At 37.6% G+C, this 19,724-nt stretch overlaps 2 protein-coding genes across 2 annotated transcripts in view; one reads left to right on the forward strand and one right to left on the reverse strand.

Moving 5' to 3' along the window:
• Window positions 1-19,724, reverse strand: part of LOC124517903 (phospholipid-transporting ATPase ABCA3-like) — a 188,133-nt gene that overhangs the window by 16,974 nt on the left and 151,435 nt on the right. Inside the window, exons 23-25 of the mRNA XM_047087601.1 lie at window positions 11,484-11,662; window positions 3,221-3,346; window positions 2,797-2,991 (exon numbers count right to left, since the gene is read on the reverse strand). Coding sequence (XP_046943557.1) covers window positions 2,797-2,991; window positions 3,221-3,346; window positions 11,484-11,662 — 500 coding nt within the window. The remainder of the gene's footprint in view (window positions 1-2,796; window positions 2,992-3,220; window positions 3,347-11,483; window positions 11,663-19,724) is intronic.
• On the forward strand, window positions 263-1,238 carry LOC124517904 (lysine-rich coiled-coil protein 1-like). Its single transcript, XM_047087602.1, has one exon. It carries the CDS (start codon window positions 402-404, stop codon window positions 1,173-1,175), a length of 774 nt encoding a protein of 257 aa, XP_046943558.1. The 5' UTR covers window positions 263-401; the 3' UTR covers window positions 1,176-1,238.

Raw genomic sequence — 19,724 nt, forward strand, 5'->3', positions numbered from 1 at the left:
TCTTTCTCTATTTCAATTTCTTCCCTTCAAGTGTAAATGTGGTCAAGTTATTTAATGTATCAAATATCTCCTATTTCATTCCCACAACTTTGAGTGAATGTTTCTCAAACTTCTCACAAGTGAACTTTCTTTGCTTCAAAACTGACTTTCTCAGCGCCTGTCCCTGCCTCTCCGCCACCTCCACCCCCTCCTATCCCCCGGCTGGCCAGCGGCGTTGGTGGGGAGGGGGACAGTAGTTGTAGACGCCCGCCCCTGCCTCAGAGAAGCTTCCTGGTTGTTGCACAGTCTCACCATTTGGGGAAAGTCCATGCTAGAAAACTGAAGCAATTAATGGGGGAATATGATCAGATTTCTTCACCAAGTTCCCAGCCTTATAAAGAGAACCCCTTGTTGTCAACCTAATGAAGCATTCAAAGAAGACATATGACTCTTTTCAAGATGAACTTGAAGATTGTATCAAAGTGCAGAAAGCCAGAGGCGTAGAGCCAAAGATTTGTTTCAGAAAGATGAGAGAGGACTGTTTGGAAACTTGTGGGTACAAAGAAGAGGTTGATTACAGACCGAGGCATAGAATGTTTGATCACAGACTCTCATCTGAGACTGTCCAGACCTACCCGAGATCATGCTCTATTTCACCAAAGGTGGAAAACTGGTTACCTCAGTGGCTACCAGCTCATGACAGTAGGCTAAGACTAGACTCTCTGAGCTACTGCCAGTTCACCAGGGACTGTTTCTCAGAAAAACCAGGACCCCTGAACCTTAGTCAGCAAGGGTATAACTGTCGCCCATACAGTGTGGAATCTGGAGTTTACAAGCGTCTCTCCTCAGAAAACAGTGCCAGCGCCCATCAGGCCAGTCATAAACAGATACATCAGCAGGGGAAAAGGCACCCAGAGGAAGCCAGAGAAAAAGCAGAGGAGGAGCGGCCCAAGCATAAGAGGAAAAAAGGTTGTGAGGAAATAGATTTAGACAAACACAAGAACTTGCAAAGAAATGAAACACAAATGAAAACAGTCAGGGTCAGTACAGAAAAGCTTAAGAATCGAAAGGAGAAAAAAGGCCGAGATGTGGCCTCTAAGAAAGAGGAATGTAAGCGTAGAAAAGAGAAAAAGGAACAAGGTAAAGAGAGGACAGAGGAAGAAATGCTTTGGGACCAGTCTATCCTTGGATTTTGAAGATCCTGAGTTGGTTCTCCTGAGGTTAAATTGAAAAAATAGTTGAGGAGCTTGGTTTTATGATGTCCATGTTCATATCGATTTTTTCATGTGAACGGGTACTTTAATTTCTAACAACAGGCCAAGTGAACTGGAAGTATTTAATGTGGTTACTCTCCAGCACGGAAATTACTTTTCCTCATTTCCTGAAAGCATCCCTACGTTTTTCTTCTATATAATGTAATTTTCCTTAATGAGAGTGGCACTGCTCTTACTCATCAAATTGCTATGATAGTAGAAGTATTTTTCCCTTGGGAGGTCACTTATTTTAAATTGAAGTATTAACGGGCTTTGCAGAATCTATTTCTTGATTAGGTTTGTTTTAGTTTTGGGTGGGATATTTTTATATTCATTAGTTTTCTCTTTGACACAATTTAGACTGATTTTTTTTCCTTTGTTAGACCTAACTTGCAGTGTATTTTCTAGATTGCAAAGTGGAAAACGAAATGCATTATAATAATAATAAGCTAAGGTTACATATAGTTTTAAAAGTTTCAAAGAGTCTTGATATAAAATCAGTTTATATTCTGGAAATATTTATAATAAAGTGTTCTAATTTCTGAAAAAAAAAACAAACAAAACTAACTTTCTTCAAAGTATAATCCAAATTCTTAGCTTCACCTCTGTTACTAGAATACTATTCATCTTAGAGCATGCAGACTCCCACAACCCCATCTTCCTGATGTCATAATGACAATGTCCTGTGAACTAAAGAGGAAAGAAATGCACCATTCAGGCTCCCATTAATACCACCCAACTGACCATAGTACAATAGTTCTTGCTAACTGCATCAGTGAAGTTCTAGTTGCTAAATCCAATATACAGGTGTCTGGGTGGCTCAGTCAGTTAAGTGTCTGCCTCTTGATTTCAGCTCATGGTTTGTGAGTTTGAGCCCCGCATCAGGCTCTGTGCTGACACCATGGAGCCTGCTTAGGATTTTCTATCTCCTCTCTCTGTCTCTCTGTCTCTCTCTCTTTCTCTCTCTCAAAATAAGTAAACTTAAAAAAATCCAATATGCACTATTCAGGCTTTACGTTGCCTGAGACTTTCTGAAGTTTGAAACCTTTGACCATTTTCTTCTTGAATTTTTCCCCCACTTAGCTTTTCCCCAAGATTATTCACTCTTTCCCAGGTGGCATGTAAACCAATGACTGGCTGATTCAGAGATACAAAAGACGGCTATTTTGCTTTGATTTGGGACCACTTGGAAAGGCCATCCTGTTCCAGAACTCTCATGTGCATGAAGACCTCAATTATAAGTGAACTGCACTTATATGTGAACTGCATCTTCTGCCCAGTCTTTCCTTCCTTACAGTACCTTGTCTGGCATATATTAGATGTACTATTGATAGAGCTTGCCTTTTAATCTAACATTTTCAAAGAACACAAAAGATACTCATGTCTTAGATTCTGCTCTTGTTGCCTATCCTCAAAAATTTATTTCTCTCTCCAGAACTTACTGAGCCAAGAGTATCAATATCAATGTCTCTCATGATGGCCATCTATTATCTTCAGCATCTGCCCATTACCTGTACCTCAAGTCATCAAACTTCTTATATCTTAGATTGTAATAATGTCTTACTTTTTGGAGCCTTTTAGTGACGCTAAATTGCTCAAGGAACACATCCCCAGAGGTAACAGTCTCCTCTCCAGTCAAAATTTTGAAGGTAGTAGTTTTTCCAGCTCCATTGAATCCAAGCAATCCAAAGCACTCTCCCTTTTGGATTGTAACAGAGATATTTTTCACAGCCAGAATGACTGGATACTTAAAATATATCTAAAAAAAAGCCAGAAAACACAATATAGTAAAGAATATTTGAAAATCAAATATAATAAATTTCTCAGGTCTCTATGGACCACTACTTCAGACAGTTTTACAAGAACTTTTCTATTACACTTGGAAAAATACTCATAGATTCTGACAAACCACAGTGTGTCCCAGACACCAATGACATGTTCTTAGGGATAAATGAAGCCAGCATATATTGGCCAGTGAATGATGTTACCTTTGTGAGTTCCTTAATAAGTACTGCAGAATTCAGCAACTCCCTAGGCTGCCCCAGGATTCTCTGTCTTTCATTTTGTACATCTTCATCATCGGATTCTCCAGATAGTTCCTTGGACACTTTTTCCTATATTTTCAAAACAAGAATCATAAAAGTAAATTCTATTTAGGTGTCTGGTCTAGAGTGGGTGGTTTTATGAAAGCGAAACTGGGGATAATCTCAAAGATGTTAACAAAGATTTATTTTAGTAATTCCATGAAGTCTTTGAATATCACCTCAGCATCGTGTACAACTCGACTGAGTTTTGTTTTTTTTTTTTTTCAACGTTTATTTATTTTTGGGACAGAGAGAGACAGAGCATGAACGGGGGAGGGGCAGAGAGAGAGGGAGACACAGAATCGGAAACAGGCTCCAGGCTCCGAGCCATCAGCCCAGAGCCTGACGCGGGGCTCGAACTCACGGACCGCGAGATCGTGACCTGGCTGAAGTCGGACGCTTAACCGACTGCGCCACCCAGGCGCCCCATCGACTGAGTTTTGAATAATAAATAGTTTGTCGGGAGAATGATGGCGGAGATTAGAGAAGGAAAAGTCATCCACATAGTAGAAATATTGTGAATTAACATGCTACAATATGTACTTTAAATCTTTAAAATAGAGAATTTATTTTTTTAAGCTTTTACTTAAATTCCAGTTAGTTAACATACAATGTAATATTAGTTTCAGGGACACAATATCGTGATTCAATACTTCCATACAGCATCTGGTGCTCATCACAACAAGTGCACACCTAAATCCCCATCACCTTTTTAACCCATCTCCACACTCCCCTCCCCTCTGGTAACCATCGGTTTGTTCTCTATAGTTAAGAGTTTGTTTCTTGGTTTGCCTCTTTCTCTCCCCCCGACCCCACTATGTTCACTTGTTTTGTTTCTTAATTCTACATGTCAATTAAATCATATGCTATTTTTTTAAAAGACAGAATTTCTTTTAAGCATTCAGAGAAGTGATTTTTATAACTTGGATCTTTAAGAAAGAAATCATCCCAAGAGGAATGGAAATTCTAAAAAACAGCCATGAATTCTAAATAATGAATAACTTTTTCCAAAATTAATCAGGAATAGAAGCAAGAAAATCAGCAAGGCTTAACTAGACTTTCCCTAAGAAATGCCTGGACCCTATGGCCTATATTTGAATGATAAATATTACAAGATAACATTGCTCTTTATTATTCTTGACTAGACCAAGTAGCTTTAGGAAACTGATATCAAGATGGTACAACAGAAATTTGGCATAATTTTACAGACTGTTTTTTCCAATCAATTCAGAACATATTCATTTTTATTTACACAACTTTAAAAAATTAGGATTACATAGCATGTTGTTTTTTCCAGAACTGGACACCTCAGGAAAAACTGCAGCCACAACTGAGATCAATCAAGTGTGATTTATTACAAGTACAGCATGTTCAACAGTGAAAGCCTAAAGAAGAATAACTCTTTCTCTATGAGGGAAAGGAAAAAATCAGTAGGACTTCACCCTGAAATATTTTACAACTAACAGAATGTCAATTTGAGGAGATATGTGGACATGTGCCCTAGTGAAACTGGTGAAAATTATCTAAATAATAGTCATTTAAAGGTTCTGGAAATGATCCTAAGGGCATATAGCAAATTAAGAAAAATTTATTCAATAAATCTACTAAACTTGGTAAGAACGGGGAAATCCTGTGGCATTGGATCATAACCCACTCTCTCCCTCCCTTCCTATTGCTCAGAAAAGAACTTCACTTCAGGGAGGTGCAGCTATGAAAACAAAGCCTCCCCTTCCCTCACCTTTACAATTGAAGGCCAAGTAAATTCTGGGAGACACAGGATATCAGCATTTCTCATTTTGCAGAGGCTATGTTCTGGGTGAGTGTAAACGGGAATTTGGGGTTCCCTTCTCCCACCTATTCTCCACACAGGGAGTGGAGGATCCTCTACGTTGGGTGTAATGTGGACTCTAGTTCATTCTTAGGGCAGAGGCTTCATGCTGGGAGAGGTAAGCCAACAAGACCAGAGACCACTGTTCCCTACTGAGGACCCAGCTCCTGAAACAGTGATATCACTCAAGAAAGAAGCATACCACTGTTTCTGTCCTCAACTTTGGAGCCATGGCTCAGAAATTTTACCCAGGGATAGAGTTAGGTTGTAAAACAGAGAGCTCATATATTCTCGCCCATAGAACTGCCTTCATTCGAAACAGGGTAGAGAAGTTCGAGCCTAAAGATACTCTCAAAACAATGGTGGTTTTGTGTAAAGCAATTAAGACATGACTGGTAGCTTCATTAGATATATAAATTAACCATAGGCTAGCTACTCTACTAGAAAGAAACAGGGAAAGAGACAGCCATGAAAAGCCCTCCTGGGTGAAACAAATCTTGATTACTGACCTCAAGCTATTTCTGCAAAGAAGCTCAAATTTAATGGATCTATCAATAGAGCAATTTATGTGTTAGGAGAACACATTGTTGAAATAAAAAATCAGCCAGCAATTAGTGGAGCTTAACAGTTGGGTGTGGATATGGAAAGAGACAAAGAGAGACCTTAAAACTACAGTCATTCCAGGGTTACTGCCCCCATGCCCAGGTCTGCATCCTCTGAGGAATAATATCAGATGCTTCACACTACAAGGAAAATAGACTTCACAAAAACATCCCAGCCAGTCACTTAAACAAACTAGCAAATGACAGAAGTTCCCTAGGAAAGAACAATACCTAGAGAACCAATACACATTTAAAATATTCAGGGGTGCCTGGGTGGCTGAGTTGGCTGAGGGTCTGACTCTTAATTTCAGCTCATGTCATGATCCCAGGGTTGTGGGATTGAGTCCCACATCAGGCTGCATGCTGAGTGTGGAGCCTGCTTAAGATTCTCTCTCTCTCTCTCTCTCTCTCTCTCTCTCTCTCTCTCTCTCTCCCTCTGCATTCTCCCACTCTCTCTCTCTTTATCTAAAATAAAAAAGACCTCTTTCTAAAATAAATAAGTAAACAAACAAATAAATAAAATATCCAGAGTTCAGCAAAAATTATGAGATAAAAGAAACAGGAAACTGTGTTCCATACACAGGAAAAAGAGCAAACAATAGTAACTGCCTATGAAAATGAAAATGACCAGATGCAAGATTTAACAGACAAAGACTTTTAAAGACTTTCAAAGTAGCCATTATAAATATTTTCAAAGGAAAGGAAACCATGCTTGAAGGAGTAAAGGGAAGTATTATGACAATGTTTTTTTCAAATCAAGATTAATGATAACAAGATAGAAATTAAAAAAAAGAAGTGGAAGTTCTGGAGTTGAAAATTATAATAACTAAAATGAAAAACTCACTAGAAGGGCTCAATAGCAAATTTGAACTGGTAGAAAAATGAATTAGAAAACTTGTAGATAGATACAAAGAGGTACCTGAAGATGGAGAAAAAACCAATCAAGAAAAATGAACAAAGCCTCAGAGAAATGTGGGATACAATTTAGTGCATCAATATATGCATAATGGGAATGTCAAATGGAAAAGAGAGAAGTAAGCAGAAAAATATTTAAAGAAATGGCTGAGACTCCCCAAATTTCATGGAAAACATTATACACATCCACCGCTTAGTGAATACCAACTACAATAAATACAAATATATCTGTACACAGAAAAATTGCTGAAAGCCAAAGGCAAGGAGACAATCTTGAAATCACCAGGAGAAAAACATTCGTCACTTATAAGAGATTCCCAACAAGAGTAACACCTGACTAAAATCAACAGCACAAGAAACAACAGCTGTTGGCAAGCATGTGGATAAAAAGAAACTCTTGTGTGCTCTTGGTTGGAATGCACAGTGGTGCAGCCATTGTGGAAAGCAGTATGGCGGTTCCTGAAAATGTTACCAATAGAACTACCCTATGATCCAACAATTGCACTACTGAGTATTTGCCCAAAGAATACAAAAACACAGATTCAAAGGGATACATACACAGCTACATTTATTGTAGCATTATTTATAATAGCCAAAATATGGAGAGATGAACTGAGGAATGGATAAAGAAGTTTTATATATGTTTATATAAAACATATATATTTATATATAAAGCTTTTATATATGTATGAACACACACATATATAATATTTATACATGTATATATACATACAACTTTTATATATGTACATCTATATGGATAAATGGGTAAAGAAGTTTATATATATATATATATATATATATATTACTCAGCTATAAAAAAGAAAGGAATCTTGCCATTTGTAAAAATATGGATGAAGCTAGAGAGTATAATGCTAATTGTAATAACTCAGTCAGAAAAAAACAAATACCATATGATTTCACTGATATGTGGAATTTAAGAAACAAAATAAAGAAAGAGAGAGAAATGAACAAGCTGACCAAGAAACTCTTAACTATAGAGAACAAACTGGTGGTTGTCAGAGGGGAGATTGGTGGAGGGTATGAGTGAAACAGGTGAAGGGGATTAAGAGTACACTTATCCTGCTAAAGATGCTTCTTTTTTAAAAAATTTTATTTTTTTAACGTTTATTTATTTTTGAGACAGGGAGAGACAGCATGAATGGGGGAGGGTCAGAGAGAGAGGGAGACACAGAATCCGAAACAGGCTCCAGGCTCTGAGCTGTCAGCACAGAGCCTGACGCAGGGCTCGAACTCACGGACTGCGAGATCATGACCTGAGCCGAAGTCGGAGGCTCAACTGACTGAGCCACCCAGGCGCCTGTAAAGATATTTCAAGGTAGGGGGGCCTGGGTGGCTCAGTCAGTTAAGTGTCCAACTCTTGATTTCAGCTCAGGTCATGATCTCACAGTTTGTAGGGTTGGGCTCTGCACTCAAAGCATGGGGACTGCTTGGGATTCTATCTCTCTGCCCCTCCCCACCTGCACAATCTTTCTATAAACAAACAAACAAACAAACATTAAAAAAATGTACACTTATGATAAGCACTGAGTAATGCATAAAATTTTTTGAATCACTCTATTGTGCACCTGAAACTAATATAACATTTTATGTTAACTATACTGGAATTAAAATTTAAAACTTGGTAAAAATATGGGGCGCCTGGGTGGCTCAGTCGGTTGAGCGTATGACTTCGGCTCACGTCATGATCTCGTGGTCTGTGAGTTCGAGCCACTCGTCGGGCTCTGTGCTGACAAGTCAGAGTCTGGAGCCTGCTTTGGATTCTGTGTCTCCCTCTCTGTCTGCTCCTCCCCCACTCATGCTCTGTCTCTCTCTCAAAAATAAATAAACATTAAAAATTTAAAACTTAATAAAAATAAATAAAATATAAACATGTACAGGCAAAATGCAGTAAAATGAATTGCTCGATATTCGTTACTTTGTTTTTTAAACACGGCAATACAACAAACAAGTATTTGGAAAAAAAAGTATCTAATCATGGGAAATGACATTGCCATTCCCTGACTTATCCTAAGTAAATAATTGTGACTAGAGTTATGTTAGATGATACTCTTTTTAGTGGCATTATGCACAGCTGCTAGTATAGGTTGGAGTGGACAAGTTAAGAAGAGAGATATGCTGCTGTAAGACTGAGTCTAAGTCTGCTTCAATTCTGCCTTCAAAATCTCATGTGAATCTCCTTCTGTAACAACTCTAAATTGGGATAATACAGGGAAGGGGATTCTGGAAAATAAAGTTCTGGCTTAGCTAAGTTGGTTTATGCCTTAGTACATAATAGTCAAATTGGTGGAAACCAAAGATAATGAGAAACTTGTAAATAAAACAGCCAAAGAAAAACAGTGCATTACATAAAAGGGAAAGCAGTTTGAATGACTACCTCTTCGTATTTGAAATAAAAGAAACCAGAAGACAGTTAAATGATATTACATATAGAGTGCCCAGAAAAAAAAAATTATCAACCCAGACTTCTTTTTTTTTTTTTTCAAAAAATTTTTTTCAACGTTTATTTTTTTTTTTTGGGACAGAGAGAGACAGAGCATGAACGGGGGAGGGGCAGAGAGAGAGGGAGACACAGAATCGGAAACAGGCTCCAGGCTCTGAGCCATCAGCCCAGAGCCTGACGCGGGGCTCGAACTCACGTACCGCGAGATTGTGACCTGGCTGAAGTCGGACGCTTAACCGACTGCGCCACCCAGGCGCCCCAACCCAGACTTCTAATGAAAGCAAAAATATACTCCACAAATAAAGATATTTTCAGATAAAAGAAGACATAGGTCTTCTCTAGTTCTTAACTAAAATAAATGCTTAAGTAAGTTTTTGGTCTAAAGGAAAACCATAGCAGAGGGAAACTCATATATTCAGGAAAGAATGAACAGCACCAGAGATTGTAAATATCTAGGTGAATATAAAATCATTTTTTTCTATTACTTACTTTGAAATACATGCTGTTTTAAGGCAAAATATAGTATTATTTTTCATGGTTAATTATATAATGACATATATAGATGTAAGACATACACCAACTATAGCATTAAAAACAGTGAGCGATAGAAACAGAAATTATGGTTTCACATTTTCTACATTTTACAATATTAACTCTAAACAGACTATGAAAAAAGAACTATATATTATTTTGTAAACCCCGCACCAATCATTAAACATAAGTATGGAAGTATAGCTAAAGAGTGAATTGAAAAATTAAAGTGGAATTCTAAATATATTCAAATAATCCAAGGAAAAGCAGAAATGGGAAAGCAGTGAAACAAAAATCTGAAGGGACAAACAGAAAACAAATCATATATGTATGTGGTAGATAAAATATACAAACTTATCAACGAAGGGCTAAATGCTCATATTGAAAAAAGAACTACGTATTATTTTGTAAACCCTGTACCAATTATTAAACATAAGTATGAAAGTATAGCTAAAGAGTGAATTGAAAAATTAAAGTGGAATTCTAACTATGTTCAAGTAATCAAAGGAAAAGCAGAAATGGGAAAGCAGTGAAACAAAAATCTGAAGGGACAAACAGAAAACAAATAATATATGTATGTGGTAGGTGGAAATACAAACTTATCAATGAAGCGCTAAATGCTCATATTGAAAGGCAGAGATTATCAGAATGGATAAAAAATTAGGGTGTAACTATATGCTATTTACAGTGAGAATAAATACAGTGAAAATAAGTGTATGTAAAATGGCATACCATGAGAAAGTAAGTACAAGACTGAAGGTGCCATATTAATGTCATAGGAAATAGACTTTAAGACAAAAAAAAATAGGCTTAAAAAAATAGTACCAGAGATATATGTCATTACCAGATATCCTAGAATTTAATTAATCAGAAAGACATAAAATAATAAATGTCTATTGGCTTAATGATAGAGATTCAAAATATACTTTTTAAAATGACTGAATTAAAGGGGAGAAATAAGCCTACAACTGGGATTGGAGATTTTACACTCTTCTTAGCAATTGAAAAATAAATCTGACAAAAATATATCAGCTAGAGACTAGGTGTACAGCAATCCTATCAACCATCATAACCTAATTGATATTTATAGAACATTACAACTAACAAATGTACACATTTATTTCACATGTACATGGCACAATACCGATATTGGTCACATGCTGAGCCATATACAGCAATTATCAATGGTTTTTAAAAAAATTCACTACAGAGTATGTTTTTTAACCACAAGGGAATTAAACTAGGGATCAATAACAATATATCTAGAAACTTTCCAAATATTTTTACATTTATTTACAGACTTTTAAAGTAATCCATGCATCAAAAAAGAAATCGTATAGGAAATTTAAAAAATACTTAAAACATTTGAATGATAACAAAAATGTACAAAATCAAATTTTTTCAGAGTACATCTAAAGGAGTGTTTGCAGGGAAATGTTTTGCTTTAAATGTTTGTATTATTAAAGGAGAGAGACCTAAAACCTGTAATTTCAGTCTTTCCATAAAGAAGCTAGAAGGAGAGAAGTAAGCCAAAAGCAAGCAGCAGGAAGAAAAATTTTTAAATAAAGACCAAAAATATCAATGAAAGAGAAAATAGTCAACAATAAAGGAAATTAGTAAACACAAAATTTGGTGCTTTGAAACAATAAAAACAAATAAAGTTTATTGTAGGTAAATTAAACCTCAATGAGTTTTATTTAAGAAAACATATTTCTGTGAACATAGACTTTCTTTTACCCTGAGATAGTCATATATAGATACATGCTTTTCAGGCTTAATGTTCCCTTTTCTTGGAGTTATTCTTAAGGATCATGCTTAATTACTTACCTTCCTGAATGTCTTATAGATACCAAAGTAAACATATTGACTGAGAAATGTTCTTAGCTTCCACAAAGTAGTGTCCAAAAAGAAAAGCAAGAGAAGGCAAATAAAGCCTGTGATACTCATTACAATCATGTACTTTCCAATCATTTTCTCTTCCAAAGAATAAACATTCTTCGCAGTATCTGAGGATGGCGGGGGTGGGGGGTGGGGTGGGGTGGAGAGAGAGATTAGTACAGAACATTGACACTATGAACAAGGCCTGAGAAAACAATAAATAAGAAATATAGGGTGGAATGAAACATTAGGCTACACTGAGACAAGTAAACTATTTGGAGTGTGAGAAGTGATTATCCTGCTACACTAATATTCAACAATGAATTCTGAAGGCTAATTTCATGAATATAATGTACGGTAATCAAGTAAGCTAAGCAGATGAATATTAATATATTTATTGATATGCTTATTATTACATGCCATGAAAAAATGCTCCAAGTCCTTTCAAAAGTGTGAAATCTTAAACCAATAATTAGAAGCCAGTATTAAAGTGCACGTACTCTTGCAAAAGGTAACATTTTGTGTTTAAAAGGTAAAAATGACCATTAGTGATACTTCTTGAACTGTCTTGAGAAGTTGAGTAAAAAGTCCAGAATTTGTTATAAGAAAATTATATACTTTCCCTCCTTTAAAAAAAGTCAATCCTTTAGAATGGTTTTGGATTTACAGAAAAATTATAAAGACAATATAGAGAATTTCACATACTCTGCATGTGCTTTCCCTAATTATTAGCAACATACATTAGTATGGTATGTTACAATAATGAATAAATATTATCATTAATAAGTACCAAATATTACCATTAACTAAAGTCTCTGACATTTTCAGGATTCCTTTTTTTTCTAACGTAGTGTTATTTTTTTTTCTTCTGTGAACCAGTCCAGAATTCTACATTATATTTAGTAGTTATGTTTCCTTTGGTTCCTCTTAGCTGTGACATTTTTCTCAGATTTTATTTTTTTTCATGATATTGACAGTTTTGAGGAGTACTGGTGAGGAATTTTGTAGGACATCCCTCATTTGGGACCTGTCTAATGGTTTCTTTTTTTCTTCTTCATTATTAGACTGGGATTATGGATTTGGGGGAGGAAACTCACAGAAGTAAAGGGATATTTTTATTGCAACAACAATAAAATGTACACACTACCAGTGTGACTTGTCACTGTTAATGTTGACCTTGATCACGTGGTTGAAATTGTGTTTGTCAGCTTTCTCTGCGGTAAAGTTACTCCCTCTCGTCCCTTGTCTGTGCTCTCTATTCTCTGGAGGGAAGTCAAAATGTACATCCCACAAATATGGAGTGGGAAGTTATCCTCTACCTCCTAGAGGTTGGAATATCTACATAAATTGATTGAAACTCTATGGAGAATTTTTCTTCTATGCATCATTATTTATTTAGTCATTTATTTATATCAAAACAGATTCATATTATCAATTTATACTTTCAGTTACAAATCCAATACTACCTTATTTTGTTGTTGAAATTGTTCCAGTTTTGCCTTTGAACACTTTTCTAAGTGTTTACGGTTGATGTATAGAAATGCAATTGAATGTTTTGTTTGTATTTATTTTGCATTAATCAACCACAATATTAGGCTTATAAAGCCTAATAATTTATCAGGGGATCCTTTGAGATTCCTGCTTAGACCATCAAATCTAGTATTATTTTACCTTTTCTATTCCTCATACTTTAGAATTCTAAATAAAAAATACTTGATTCATGCATATTATATGCTATATATATACAGATTTAAAGCATAATATCATAATGGAATCTATGAACCCAGTCTCCAAATTAAGAGTTTACAAACAATTTTAAAATACTTAGATACTCCTTCATATATTTCCATCTTCCACAGGTAACCACTATGATGAATTGTATTCTGCATTCCTATTTTATTTAATACAAGTAGACCATTAAATATATATGAAATATGTAAATATATAAAGCTATATATGTAAGTAAATAAAATTTTGTTTAATTCTTGAATTTGAAATTTATAGAAATAGTATCATGCTCTATGTATTCTATGGGAGTGTCTTTTCCCTCCGTGTTATCATTGAAAAATTTTTTCAAACATAAAGTAAAATTGAAATAATAAAATAAAGACCATTCCCTCCACCTAGTATCAACTATGTTGATGTTTAGCCATATTTGCTTCCCACATATCACCCCACTATATGTATATTTCTAACTAAGTTAACTCTGTGGCTTTTTAAATTTTATTTTCTAGTATGTGTTATTTTTATTTTTGCCTTCTAGCCATACTAGCTTTTTATGAATGTTGGTTATCTCTGTTGTGAATTGGGAATTTTCATGAACCATCAAAACAATAATTTTATGGAGTAGTGATGATAAGTTTGGGCTGATTCCTTGGTTGCTTAGTTTATGAAAGGATTTTTGTTGGCAGAGTGAAATGTAATTTCTTTAAAAATGTCCTTCTGCTGGTGGTAGTGGTAGTGTGGTGGTAATGTGGATACAGTTTTCTGATTTCCTGATAACCTTCTGTTTCTGCAGTACTATCCATTGTTGCTATATTTTCCTTCTTTTTGCACATCATCAAGCTTCTAAGGGATAATTCTGTCTTCTAGGTTGTTCTTCTCAAAAGTGGTATCTTCCCAAGATGAGAATTTTATAAAAGTAATGAGAGATCAACTCACAAATACAGGAAGTTCAGAAAATACAAACAAGGAAAATACAAACTTCCCAAACCCCACTGCGATCCATCCTTATCATGAAAAGGAGATAGGCTGACAATAAATGATTTAAGAACCCATCTTAGCTCTCTCCCCGGTATCTCACCGCTGCGTCAGAGCAGTTAGGCATCAGCAAATTAATGAGAGGAGAGAGGAGGCCCCTGCTCTTGGGCACCCGCAGGAACTTACTCCAGCTCCAGACACACCATAAACACTTTAATCTAACGGAAGATAAGCTGTGAAATCGGATTTCTGAACCACAAGACACTTGTGTAAAAACTGCATTCCATGCCAGGCCTGAAATGTTCCAAAGCTCAGTTCGCTATCAGCATCCAGGTGGTGCAATTAATAAAGAGCTAGAGTGGGGCCACTGGCACAAACAAGGCAGCTCCTTAGAACCTGAACTTCCTATTTGTTCCATTCCTTGGGTAGATAACGCCTGTTAATTACTCTGGAGAAATTATTTTGGCGAGGAGAGAGGGAAGATGGCGGCGGAGGAGGACGCTGGGCTCATCGCGCGTCCTGCTGATCACTTAGATTCCACCTACACCTGCCTAAATAACCCAGAAAACCGCCAGAGGATTAGCAGAACGAGTCACTGGAGCCAAGCGCAGACGAGAGGCCCACGGAAGAGGGTAGAAAGGGTGGCGAGGCGGTGCGTGCTCCACGGACTGGTGGGAGGGAGCCGGGGCAGAGGGGTGGCCCGCCGGCCAAGCAGAGCCCCCTAGTCTGGCTGGCAAAAGCGGAGGGGCCTGACAGACTGTGCTCCGACAGCAAGCTCGACTTAGCGTCTGGGAGGTCATAAGTTAACAGCTCTGCTCGGAAAGCAGGAAGGCTGGAGGACAAAGGGAGGGAGAGCTGCGGAGCCCCCGGACGACAGAGCTCAGTTTGGTGGGGAACAAAGGCGCTCGCCAGCGCCATCTCCCCCGCCCATCCCCCAGCCAAAATCCCAAAGGGAACCAGTTCCTGCCAGGGAACTTGCTCGCTCTGCGCAAACACCCAACTCTGTGCTTCTGCGGAGCCAAACCTCCGGCAGCGGATCTGACTCCCTCCCGCTGCCACAATGTCCCTCCTGAAGTGGATCACCTAAGAAGAAGCGAGCTAAACCTGCCCCTCCTGCCCCCTGCACCTTGCCTACCCACCCCAGCTAATACGCCAGATCCCCAGCATCACAAGCCTGGCAGTGTGCAAGTAGCCCAGATGGGCCACGCCACCCCACAGTGAATCCCGCCCCTAGGAGAGGGGAAGAGAAGGCACACACCATTCTGACTGTGGCCCCAGCGGTGGGCTGGGGGCAGACATCAGGTCGGACTGCGGCCCTGCCCACCAACTCCAGTTATACACCACAGCACAGGGGAAGTGCCCTGCAGGTCCTCACCACTCCAGGGACTATCCAAAATGACCAGGTGGAAGAATTCCCCTCAGAAGAATCTCCAGGAAATAACAACAGCTAATGAACTGATCAAAAAGGATTTAAATAATATAACAGAAAGTGAATTTAGTATAATAGTCATAAAATTAATCGCTGGGCTTGAAAACAGTATAGAGGACAGCAGAGAATCTCTTGCTACAGAAATCAAGGGACTAAGGAACAGTCACCAGGAGCTGAAAAACGCTTTAAACGAAATGCAAAACAAAATGGAAACGACGACAGCTCGGATTGAAGAGGCAGAGGAGAGAATAGGTGAACTAGAAGATAAAGTTATGGAAAAAGAGGAAGCTGAGAGAAAGAGAGATAAAAAAAATCCAGGAGTATGAGGGGAAAATTAGAGAACTAAGTGATACACTAAAAAGAAATAATATACGCATAATTGGTATCCCAGAGGAGGAAGAGAGAGGGAAAGGCGCTGAAGGGGTACTTGAAGAAATTATAGCTGAGAACTTCCCTGAACTGGGGAAGGAAAAAGGCATTGAAATCCAAGAGGCACAGAGAACTCCCTTCAGACGTAAGTTGAATCGATCTTCTGCACGACATATCATAGTGAAACTGGCAAAATACAAGGATAAAGAGAAAATTCGGAAAGCAGCAAGGGATAAACGTGCCCTCACATATAAAGGGAGACCTATAAGACTCGTGACTGATCTCTCTTTTGAAACTTGGCAGGCCAGAAAGAATTGGCACGAGATCTTCAGTGTGCTAAACAGAAAAAATATGCAGCCGAGAATCCTTTATTTAGAATAGAAGGAGAGATAAAGGTCTTCCCAAACAAACAAAAAATGAAGGGATTTGTCACCACTAAACCAGCCCTACAAGAGATCCTAAGGGGGAGCCTGTGAGACAAAGTACCAGAGACATCACTACAAGCATAAAACATACAGACATCACAATGACTCTAAACCCGTATCTTTCTATAATAACACTGAATGTAAATGGATTAAATGCGCCAACCAAAAGACATAGGGTATCAGAATGGGTAAAAAAACAAGACCCATCTATTTGCTGTCTACAAGAGACTCATTTTAAACCTGAGGACGCCTTCAGATTGAGAGTGAGGGGATGGAGAACTATTTATCATGCTACTGGAAGCCAAGAGAAAGCTGGAGTAGCCATACTTATATCAGACAAACTAGACTTTAAATTAAAGGCTGTAACAAGAGATGAAGAAGGGCATTATATAATAATTACAGGGTCTATCCATCAGGAAGAGCTAACAATGATAACTGTCTATGCGTCGAATACCGGAGCCCCCAAATATATAAAACAATTACTCATAAACAGAAGCAACCTTATTGATAAGAATGTGGTAATTGCAGGGGACTTTAACACCCCACTTACAGAAATGGATAGATCATCTAGACACACGGTCAATAAAGAAACAAGGGCCCTGAATGAGACATTGGATCAGATGGACTTGAAAGATATATTTAGAACTCTGCATCCCAAAGCAACAGAATATACTTTCTTCTCGAGTGCACATGGAACATTCTCCAAGATAGATCATATACTGGGTCACAAAACAGCCCTTCATAAGTTTACAAGAATTGAAATTATACCATGCATACTTTCAGACCACAATGCTATGAAGCTTGAAATCAACCACAGGAAAAAGTCTGGAAAACCTCCAAAAGCATGCAGGTTAAAGAACACCCTACTAACGAATGAGTGGGTCAACCAGGCAATTAGAGAAGAAATAAAAAAATATATGGAAACAAACGAAAATGAAAATACAACAATCCGAACGCTTTGGGACGCAGCGAAGGCAGTCCTGAGAGGAAAATACATTGCAATCCAGGCCTATCTCAAGAAACAAGAAAAATCCCAAATACAAAATCTAACAGCACACCTAAAGGAAATAGAAACAGAACAGCAAAGGCAGCCTAAACCCAGCAGAAGAAGAGAAATAATAAAGATCAGAGCAGAAATAAACAATATAGAATCTAAAAAAACTAGAGCAGATCAACGAAACCAAGAGTTGGTTTTTTGAAAAAATAAACAAAATTGACACACCTCTAGCCAGGCTTGTCAAAAAGAAAAGGGAGATGACCCAAATAGATAAAATCATGAATGAAAATGGAATTATTACAACCAATCCCTCAGAGATACAAACAATTATCAGGGAATACTATGAAAAATTATATGCCAAAAAATTGGACAACCTGGAAGAAATGGACAAATTCCCAAACACCCACATTCTTCCAAAACTCAATCAAGAGGAAATAGAAAGCTTGAACAGACCCATAACCAGCGAAGAAATTGAATCAGTTATCAAAAATCTCCCAACAAATAAGAATCCAGGACAAGATGGCTTCCCAGGGGAGTTCTACCAGACGTTTAAAGCAGAGATAATACCTATCCTTCTCAAGCTATTCCAAGAAATAGAAGGGGAAGGAAAACTTCCAGATTCATTCTATGAAGCCAGTATTACTTTGATTCCTAAACCAGACAGAGACCCAGTAAAAAAAGAGAACTCCAGGCCAATATGCCTGATGAATATGGATGCAAAAATTCTCAATAAGATACTAGCAAATCGAATTCAATGGCATATAAAAAGAATTATTCACCATGACCAAGTGGGATTCATTCCTGGGATGCAGGGCTGGTTCAACATTCGCAAATCAATCAACGTGATACATCACATTAACCAAAAAAAAGAGAAGAACCATATGATCCTGTCAATCGATGCAGAAAAGGCCTTTGACAAAATCCAGCACCTTTTATTAATAAAAACCCTTGAGAAAGTCGGGATAGAAGGAACATACTTAAAGATCATAAAAGCCATTTATGAAAAAGCCCACAGCTAACATCATCCTCAACGGGGAAAAACTGAGAGCTTTTTCCCTGAGATCAGGAACACGACAGGGATGCCCACTCTCACCGCTGTTGTTTAACATAGTGCTGGAAGTTCTAGCATCAGCAATCAGACAACAAAAGGAAATCAAAGGCATCAAAATTGGCAAAGATGAAGTCAAGCTTTCGCTTTTTGCAGATGACATGATATTATACATGGAAAATCCGATAGACTGCACCAAAAGTCTTCTAGAACTGATACATGAATTCAGCAAAGTTGCAGGATACAAAATCAATGTACAGAAATCAGTTGCATTCTTATACACTAACAATGAAGCAACAGAAAGACAAATAAAGAAACTGATCCCATTCACAATTGCACCAAGAAGCATAAAATACCTAGGAATAAATCTAACCAAAGATGTAAAAGATCTGTATGCTGAAAACTATAGAAAACTTATGAAGGTAATTGAAGAAGATTTAAAGAAATGGAAAGGCATTCCCTGCTCATGGATTGGAAGAATAAATATTGTCAAAATGTCAATAGTACCCAAAGCTATCTACACATTCAATGCAATCCCAATCAAAATTGCACCAGCATTCTTCTCGAAACTAGAACAAGCAATCCTAAAATTCATATGGAACCACAAAAGGCCCCGAATAGTGAAAGTAATTTTGAAGAAGAAGACCAAAGCAGGAGGCATCACAATCCCAGACTTTAGCCTCTACTACAAAGCTGTCATCATCAAGACAGCATGGTATTGGCACAAAAACAGACACATAGACCAATGGAATAGAATAGAAACCCCAGAACTAGACCCACAAACGTATGGCCAACTCATCTTTGACAAAGCAGGAAAGAATATCCAATGGAAAAAAGACAGTCTCTTTAACAAATGGTGCTGGGAGAACTGGACAGCAACATGCAGAAGGTTGAAACTAGACCACTTTCTCACACCATTCACAAAAATAAACTCAAAATGGATAAAGGACCTAAATGTGAGACAGGAAACCATCAGAACCTTAGAGGAGAAAGCAGGAAAAGACCTCTCTGACCTCAGCCGCAGCAATCTCTTACTCGACACATCCCCAAAGGCAAGGGAATTAAAAGCAAAAGTGAATTACTGGGACCTTATGAAGATAAAAAGCTTCTGCACAGCAAAGGAAACAACCAACAAAACTAAAAGGCAACCAACGGAATGGGAAAAGATATTTTCAAATGACATATCAGACAAAGGGCTAGTATCCAAAATCTATAAAGAGCT

Source organism: Lynx rufus, unplaced genomic scaffold (genome assembly GCF_022079265.1).
Source record: "Lynx rufus isolate CCGP_SWC_20201006 ecotype Redwood Valley unplaced genomic scaffold, mLynRuf1.p SCAF_23, whole genome shotgun sequence".
NCBI lineage: Eukaryota > Metazoa > Chordata > Mammalia > Carnivora > Felidae > Lynx > Lynx rufus.